A 9,338-nucleotide genomic window follows, 5' to 3' on the forward strand; every position below is an offset into this window, starting at 1 on the left:
GCTTGGGGAGACAGCATGTCAATTTCTGCTGTTAAAGAAGGAACCGTATCGAGCTTTAGGGCCGGTCTACTCTTAAAAGTTAGGTCGACATAGCTACAGTGCTCAGGGGTGTGAAAAATTCTCACCTCTGAGCCAGTAGTTAAGCCCATCGAAACCACGCTGTAGACACGACGGGGCTGATGGAAGAATTCTACCGACATCCGCAAGCCCCGCCTGTCACTGCAGGAAAGGTCTAGACAGTGGTGCTGTGAAGGCACAGCTGCCGTTCTGCAGCCATGCTGCTGTAGTGTGGCTCTAGCCTTAGCTTAGATGCTACAAGGCGCCCTCCGGCACCAGGGGCCTAAGCTAGCCCGGCAGAGGGACAGCAGCGCTGAGCTAGATGGAAAAAACTACATTTCCCAGCACACACTGCTCCACCTTGAGCTCAGTGGCCACAAGACTACCAGTCCCAGAATGCAGTTCGTCATCTTGATCTAAAAGGAGGCTGCTCAGACAAAGATGGTGCATTTTATACTGGAATCTGTAGGTCTTTGTCAGCCGTGCCTCTGTGTACAGGTGAAGGAGGCCAGAGCCGCACTGCAGGAGTCCCTGCCCTGCTGGCTCAGTGCCAGCCTAGGACCAGCAAAACCCAGCTGCCCCAGCTCTGCTGCACAGAGCTGCCCTGCCCTGAAAGCCACGTGAAACACGTCTGTCAGGGCTGGTCTAGGATCACTAAGGGCTCTTCCACGCCACCAGCAAACTGCTGACAAGTCAAGGGCATCTAGAGGGAGCAATGACAATGAATTCCAGATTAGGGGCCTTTTCTCGCCCATCTATGGTGTGTGGAGAGCAAGCCTGGATGTAGATTTGAGCAGTTTCAGAGGAAAATGGAGGGGCTGGTAACTTGGGTTAGAGCCAAGTACGCAGCAGGCAGATGCTGAGCAAAATTCTCCAGTCCTCATCCCACACCCGGCAAATGATCCAGATCTGCGGCTCCCCACTCCACTCCTGCAGTTCGAGGTTCCGTCACTACCCTTCACTCCTGACCCCCAGTCCCTGCTATCCCAGCGCTGGGCTCCCCACATAGAACTCTGTCAATGCCACCCAATCCTAACCCACAGCCCCCCATTATTACTGCCGTAGGCTCCCCCGAACTCTGCCGTTGCCCCTCAATCCCAATTCACTGCTCCCCCCACCAGGTCTGCTGGTGCCCCTCAATCCCAATCTGCAGCCCCCTAACCCCCAATATTTCAGTTCCAGGTTGTTTTAAGATTTGCATAAACCTCCCCTTGGGATCTGGGTGAGAGCAACTAATGACATTTCCCTTGTGACTCAAGCACCAACTCTCCTGTGGATGAAAAACCTTTGTACCCTATGCCTTGAGCAGCAGCCTTTCTGCGCTAGACCCACAGGAGGGCCAGGCCAGCTAAACCTGAGGACATCCATGCAGCCGGCTGTACTGGGCAGAGACAGCTGCAGGTCTTACCTGACAGTATTAGGAGCTCAATGATTGGGACATCTCCTAAGTAGGCAGCAGCATGCAGTGGGGTTCGTCGTTCTTGGTCCTGCCCAGGGAGATAAGAAAAGGCCGTAATGCAACTATCCACACAGCAAACACAGCTCCTTCCCCATCCAACTTCCCGCACCCAAAAGACCAAAATGTTGCTTCCTGCCCTGAGTACATCTGGGTAAGTCTGAGTGGATGGAGGCGTCTGCTTAGGACCAGCAATAACAGACAGCCTGGTGGGGAAGCAATGGACTACCTTTCACACCTTAGTCCACTTCAGGGTGCACTGAAGTGTATCTGTCAGGGAGAGTAGGGGCTTGGAGCCAGGAATCCAGGGTTCTAGTCCCAGTTTGGGGAGGAGAATGGGGTCTAGTGGTTAGAGCCGGGGGCTGGGAGCCAGGACACTCAGGTGGCTAATTTCTAGCTCTGTCACTAACTCGCTCTGTGACCTTGGACAAGTCACTTCACTTCCTCCCTGCTCCAGCTTCCCTAAAGAGAGATGGTATCTAGCTCGCAGGGTTGTAAAGCTTAATGAAGGTTTGCAGAGCACTTGGAGATCCCTACATGAAAGGTTTATAAAACCACCAAGCACTATTACCCCAAGGTGCTCCGCATGCCCTTCATACACCCCATCATTCTATGTCAAATACCAACAACAATAAAAGCTTGCAGGAGCAACTCCCAAAATGCACCAAGCCCAAATGACTGGGAGAGGCTAGAAAGGTGCAGGAAGCACAGCTTAGATAGGATCAGTTTTCTTCACTTGGTGCTGGGCCCTGGGTAACCTCTGCCTTGAGGCATTTGGCTCAGTCTCAGCAAACAGCAAGTGGGTTAGATTGGCACAGAAGAGAGTTTTAGGTCCCACATTTTAGTTGCATTTAATGAAAGTTGTATTTTTTTCCCCATTAATTAAAAAAAAAAAAAAAAAGGAGAGAGAATCAAGAAAACAACTGGTAGGACTGGCACAAACAACCTGGAGAAGCAGAAAGCGAAACCGGCCAATCGCATTCCCAAGTGAAATCAGCACGCAAAGAGATATGTGCGTTAAGGGTTAATCACTCTCTTATTTTTCAAGCAACAGAGCAAAGGCATTTTAGAGAAAGGATGAGCGTGATCAACTCCCTTTAAAGAGAAGGAGACTACAGAATTATCACGTCCCTGAACAAGGCAGCCACGGAACAAAGTCTCCTGATCCCTTTGTAACATGTCAAGATACGATCTAATCATTAGTCCCAGTGGCTGGCACCAAAACCAGTGCTGGGCCTCCCCTCTGTGCCAGCACGGAGTCCACAATGCTCGACCCAGACCCATGCTGCTCTGTGCACTATTCTTTCAGGGTACACAGCAGTGCTAACCCCATGCATGCTGCAGCATGGACAGAAGGAGGCTGAGGCATTAAATGCAAAGGCCAAGAGCATGCAGGGAAAACAATACTAGGCCAGAGCACAGCTTGGAGCAGCATGCAGGGAAACCTCATTAATGCCCCAGAGCCTATCAGAGAGTAAGATGCTGAACCAGACTCAGCCACTTACACAGAACCCATGACACTGACCTAGACAAACAGTCTAAAAGAGCAACTAGTCACTGACCTAGCGCCAATCTCCCAGTGCCACACACTGACAGACAGCTAGGCTGACCCAGTCATTGTTCGGTAACAGGGAGGGTCATCACGAGGATAATTTACTAAGGGTCGTGGTGGACTCTCTGTCAGTGGCAGTTTTTAAATCGAGGTTGGATCCACTCTAGACCAAGCAGTAAGTGTTTCAGGGTAGCTCTCTGGCCTGTGTTATTCAGGAGGTCAGACCAGATAATGGCAGTGGTCCCCCTTTCTGGCCTTGGAATCGATTCACCAGCCTACCGGACAGACGGAGACACCTCTCTCAGCCATGCATCTGCCACCGGTTTGTTCGGAGGAATCTTGTAAGCCAGATTAAGGGAGCGTTTGCATCCAAGTCTGATTGGAACATTTGCATGCGGATTTTACACTCTTTCTCAGAGCTGGCTATTCAGGTTACATCACGGGTCACGATCAACCCAGGAGGCCTCTGAAGCAAGGGCACCCAAAATAAGCATTACCAGGAGCTAGAAGGATGCATCTAACTGGCAAGAGAGTGAACACACTGGCAGCTACTATTCGTCCTGAAGACAGGGTGTGGTCTGAAGACTGCAGGCTGCAGCATTCAATGTGGCATCTTCATCCACAGGGCCAACGCCACCGAACAACTCAATCTGGACCACAGCATTCTGGGCCTGGCAAGCCACACCTCCTTATCCAAGGTGAGAACAGCCAGGTGGTAGCATCTGCAAGGCTGCATTTCATCCATCCGCACCCTGCTCAGGTGTACTCCGCAGCCAAATTTAAAAGAGGAGCAGTGAAAGTGCATCTGTACTCCTTGGGACATTAGCTCTGCTCCACCAATCAGGCCAGCCTCAACACAGACAGCTGAGCCATGCTCTCATCAGACTATACTGGACCTCTGTTCCATAGGACAGCAAGGGATGCTGGGGATGCAACCAAGCTAGTCCCAATTCACTGCCCTTCGTTTACCTGCAGCCTTCGAATGAAGAGCAGAAAACCGACAAGACACTGCACTGTCCGAACACTTTATAAATAGCAGGTAAGTCTCCCAGTGACTAGGATATACCATTAACCCCATTTTACAGATGGGGAGAGGGAGGCCAGGGTACAAAGGCCCAGATTCTTAAAGATATTTGGGCCTCCCAAGGCCTGCCTTCGAAGCCTAAGTCAGTTAGGTGTTGCAACCCCTAAATACCTTTAAAAATCTGAGCCAAAGTTGCAAAGCCAGGAACAGAATCCAGGAGCCTTGCCTCCAAGCTGCCTACTCTAATCACTGGATCATGCTGCAGAAAAGATTCTCACCCGCTTACCAGAAGCATAACAGTTCAGCCCTCTCTGCTTTGAAAACACAAGCATATTTCAGAGGCAAAACAGAGAAGGACAGTTCAGTTTGAGACAGAAGCATCAGTGTGCGAAGCTAGGCCAGGCAGCTGCTGTTCCAGCACTCACCAATATATTGATATTCTCTTTCTGGTTCAGTAATGACCGCACCTCCTCTATATCGCGGTTGAAGATGGCTTGGACCAGAGGCGGCTGCAAAGAGAAAGACAATCAAGCTGTGAAGCAGGTAAAATGAATGTGCAAGGACAGGGACAGGAGGGTGGCTGGCAACATCATTCGTATACCCCAAGACCAGCCCGACAAGTTAGTCACCTCATGTCACCTGTGTTTGTTTGGGTCTCCTGCTTCTATAGCAAATGCAACATCTACTGAGCCATTCTAGTGAACTGCAGCTGTGGAGACAGGCCCAGCTATAGCCTCTGACAGGAATTCTTCCCCACTCCTTGCAGCTGAAGGCTTTTAATATTTATAAAAGTCAATTTCTGTTTAAAAAAATAAAAAAGAGAGAGATACTGCTCTGCTTCTGCAAGGATTAAAAAACTGAAGCGAAGTGAATGTTGATGGAAACTGCCAGGTTATCCAGCCTAGGGAATAAAGCCATGAGATGAAGTTTTGCACCCCACCCATGGGCCTGGAAAGACTACATGATGGTGGGGGGCACCCATTCAGTCCCTGATCCTGGCCAGATATCAGTGGGAATCTTAGCTTCTCGGCCAAGAAGAGGACCAACTGCTGCCTGTTGTGGTGGTTTTCCTGATGTGGACACTTGCCCACTGGGAACTGGACCGAGACCCAAACCCATTTCACACAGGGGCCACGCTCAACAGCTGGCAATGGCTTTTGATTGCTTTGTTGTGGAGGCCAAAGACTTTGTAAGACTCAAAGAGGGATTGGCCGTTTATAAGAAGTTATAATGACAACAAAACTCGTTTAGGAAGGTATATAAACCTTCAAGCTTCATGGCTTAAACCACTCTCTAATTATTGGGATGAGACCTTCGTCGGGGGTAGATTATCCCACATCTGCCTTCCCCAGGGCTTCTTGCAACTTCCTTTGAAGCGGCCGGTGCTGGCCACTGTCTGAGACAAAATACTGGCTCGATGGATGACAGGGTCTGGTCCAGTCTGGCAATTCCTACACTTCTTACCTAGCCTGAATGTTAACAAGTGCTTAGCGGGGAAAGACACTGCATCCCTCTCCCAAATCCCCTGAGCCATCCGCTCCCAACAGGATAAAGCACCCTACGAGCAAATACTCAGGAAAGCTAGAGCTCGGGGCTCACTCAGCGAGAGGGGCAGGCCCTGAACCCAAAGACACTCTCTTTTCAGAACCCACGTACGGATCGTCTTCAATAGCAAGAGGGTGAACACGGCCTAGAGCGGGTCTCTCCTTTCAAATCTTACACTGCACGGTAACAGCCAAACCCTCTTCACCTCTCCCGGCACAACTTCTGGGTCTACCTTCAGCTGCCATAAGATTTGGCTATAGCAAGAAAATGCCGACACGCCCCTGCTACCCAGCTCACTCCAGATTCCCTCTCCCCTCTCCATCTGAACATGTGCATGAAAGCAGCGAAAGGTAGGGGAACACATCCCCGGTCAGAGGGAATGAGCGAGTCATTCCTGTGGAATGCAGTGGACTCCGCATCCAGTGTTAGACATTTCCAAAAAAAAAAAAAAAAGAGATGCACAGACCGATAATTATGCCCTGCACGAACTTCAGCGGAGCTTGCAAGCAATGCTGGGACGGACACACCCACCCACCATTCACAAGGGAAGCTGAATGTTTTGGTTACCCAAAAAAAAAAAAAAAGTTACTCCCCTGTTCCCTTCTCTCCCCACCATGTGAGGCTTTAAACACCCAGCCTATCAGTGAGATTGCAACAGCGCAAGGGACCACAGGAGGGGTAAATATTTGGCTTGGAGGAGTCAGCAGCCCGGATCTCAGAAATCATTACTGTCGGTAGGAACCTAGAGGGCTCATGTCAAATCAGGGGGTTAAAGATGAGATGTTTGCGGGCCAGTGGGGTATTTGGGGGATTAGAGGGAGGTGCTGGGCGTCATCCAGGGAGTAATGGGGCTGACAAGCGAAGAACAACTGTGTCTCAATAATACTCTGCCTTAGGAAAGTGAAGTCCATACACGACAGGAAGGGGAAAATAGAACCAGGCTCCTTGGGGCCAGGAGGTTTCATTCATACCCCTCCCAAAACGGAGATGGTTGAAACTTGACCCTTCTACGGAAATTGTATGTGGCGATGGCCATCTGAATAGCCACTCTTCCTTCCCCCCGGCCCCCGTGGGGGAGTTGGGGTACCTACAGGGATCAAACAGGCAGCCCTGCTGATTTGGGGGTTGTGACAAGTCAACTGCAGTGCAGACAGGACTGACTCACATCCATGCCCAAGGAAAGTGGGGTACAACCCCCTCCCCCCATATGTAGGGAAGCTGAATCACATAATACCTCCGGTGACAACAGGGTGGATGGGAAAAGCCTCATCACACCCAGGGAAATGGCAGGGTATAAAACAGCACAGGGGCAGCCCCCCCCAGTGATGAAAGTGGGGTGTGAGATGAATCACCCCCTAACTTGTGAATGTGGGGTCCACATGGCGGGTGGTGCCAAATCAAGCCCTCCCCTCTGGCCCGACGAGGGCTGAAAGGGAGATGAGGGGATGTCGAGGGAGAAAGGCAGGGAATGAAGATGGGGAGGCTAAAATCCTATCCAGGCTTCGGAGGGATAAAGAGGTTGATGGGGGGAATAAGGGGGTAGGAAGGAGATGGGAACAGGGAAGCCAGGAGGCAGGGAGAAGATGGGGGACACCAATATGTGGGGGGGGGCGCAAAGATGCGGGCAGGCCAAGGTGGGCGGGGAGGGGGGCAGAGCTTGGGGGCAAAGAGAGGCTGGCGCTAGGGAAATAGGGAAGTGGGTTGAAAAGGGGTAAAAAATTGGTGCAGGGAGGGTGGGGGCAAAAAGCGTGGGGGCAGACATGGGGGCAAGCTGCGGAGATGGGGGCGGGAGCAGATAGGGACCCAGGGGGGCCAAAGGCAGAGGAACGGGGGCCAGAAGGGGGGCGGGACTGGATCGGGGGCGGCCGAAGGCAGACATGGGGGCCGGATTTGGATGGGGGGCAGAGGTGGGGGGGTGGATGGGGGCCCCAAAGGTAGAGATAGGGGCCCCAGGGGCTGACGGCAGAGATGGGGAGCGGGGAGCAGAGACAGGGGCCAGAGGTGGGGGGTGGGTTGGGGGGGGCAGCAGTGGGGGGGTGGATGGGGGCTGGGAGGGCGGGTTTGGATGGGGGAAAAGGGGGGGCTGAAGGCAGAGATGGGGGACAGAGACGGGGGCCGGGGGGGTGGGTTTGGATGGGGGGAAAAGGGGAGGGTGGAAGGCAGAGATGGGGGCCGGGGGGTGGATGGGGGCCCCAGGGGCTGAAGGCAAAGACGGGGGCCGGTGGGAGTTGGGGGGGGCAGAGGTGGGGGGGTTGATGGGGGCCCCAGGGGCAGAGATGGGGGCTAGGGGGGCAGGTTTAGGGGGGACAGACATGGGAGGTGGATAGAGGCCCGGGGGCGGATGCCGGCTGGGGGGGGCAGAGAGGGCGTGGATGGAGGCCCCAGGAGCAGAGATGGGGGGCAGGTTTTGGGGGGCAGAGGCAGGGGGTGGATGGGGGCCCCGGGGACAGAGATGGGGAGCGGGTTGGGGGGGCAAAGGCAGGGGGTGGAAGGGGGCCCTGGGGGCAGAGACGGGGGCGGTTTGGGGGGGGGCAGAGGCAGGGGACGGATGGGGGCTCCGGGGGCAGAAACGGGGGAGGTTTTGGGGGGGGCAGAGGCGGGGGGGGTGGATGGGGGCCCGGGGACAGAGACAGGGGGCGGGTTTGGGGGGGCAGAGGCCGGGGGGTGGATGGGGGCCCCGGGGGCAGAGACGGGGGGGTGGATGGGGGCCCCGGGGGCAGAGACGGGGGCGGGTTTGGGGGTGCAGAGGCGGCGGGTGGATGGGGGCCCCGGGGGCAGAGACGGGGGGCGGGTTTGGGGGGGCAGAGGCGGGGGGGTGGATGGGGGCCCCGGGGGCAGAGACGGGGGGCGGGTTTGGGGGGGCAGAGGCGGGGGGGTGGATGGGGGCCCCGGGGGCGGGCGGCGGGCCCGGGCTCCGTCTCCTCGGGCGGGAAGCAGGCAGCGCGGAGCCCGGCTCGGCTCGGCTCGGTCCCCTCCCCGGGCTGGGCGGCGGGGGGGGGCGCGGGGGGGCCGGAGCCGGGGGGGTGGCGGGGGGGCCGGGCCGGAGCCGGGGGGGGGAGGGGCGCGGCCGGCCCGGAGGGGGGGGCGGCCGGCCGGCCGGGCCCCGAGGGGCGGCTCCGCACTAGGCCGCAGATCCCCGGGCTCGCGTAGCGGGCCGGGCCGGGCGAACGGGGCGGGACGAGGCGGCGGCAGCCCCGGTACCTGCTCCGTGATGCTGAGAATCCCCATCTCCGGGCCCGGGCCCCCCGCCTCAGCGCCGAGCTCCCGGCATCAGGCTCCGGCCGCGGCGGCTCCGGCTCCGGCGGCTGCGGGGCGGGGAGGGACTGAGCCCGCCCAGCGCGGGAGGGAGGGAGGGAGGCCGCCGCCGCAGCGACCCCTGCCGGGGAGCCCCGGCCACGGCCCCAGGCAGCGCCCGGGGCGGGGGGAGCCGGGCCCGAGGGAGCTCCCTGAACGGGGGGCCCTCGGATGCCCTCAGGGCCCGGCCCAGGGATCCCTGCGGGGTGGGAGACCGGGGCCCCCTGGAGCTCCCCAGTGGGTCTGGGCCCCACGTTCCCCCCTCACAAGGGGTGGGGAGCTGGGGGCCGGGGCCTCCTGGAGACCCTCCCTGAGACGGGGGTGTGGGGGGGCAGACCCCTGAGGGCCGCCCCCCCGGCCGGCCCAGCGCCGCCGCCCCCCCCCCCCGGGCCTGCTCACCCTGGGGTGCG

General features: G+C 56.7%; 1 protein-coding gene across 1 annotated transcript in view; it reads right to left on the minus strand.

The window, feature by feature from the left end:
* ANKRD52 (ankyrin repeat domain 52) overlaps positions 1-8,944 on the minus strand; it is a 51,302-nt gene extending 42,358 nt beyond the window's left edge. Inside the window, exons 1-3 of the mRNA XM_077838997.1 lie at positions 8,836-8,944; positions 4,515-4,598; positions 1,466-1,544 (exon numbers count right to left, since the gene is read on the minus strand). Of these exons, the coding sequence (XP_077695123.1) occupies positions 1,466-1,544; positions 4,515-4,598; positions 8,836-8,862 (190 nt within the window). The 5' untranslated portion in view covers positions 8,863-8,944. The remainder of the gene's footprint in view (positions 1-1,465; positions 1,545-4,514; positions 4,599-8,835) is intronic.
* Positions 8,945-9,338: the final 394 nt, after the last annotated feature.

The sequence above is a fragment of the Eretmochelys imbricata genome, chromosome 20, assembly GCF_965152235.1.
Source record: "Eretmochelys imbricata isolate rEreImb1 chromosome 20, rEreImb1.hap1, whole genome shotgun sequence".
Taxonomy (NCBI): Eukaryota; Metazoa; Chordata; order Testudines; family Cheloniidae; genus Eretmochelys; species Eretmochelys imbricata.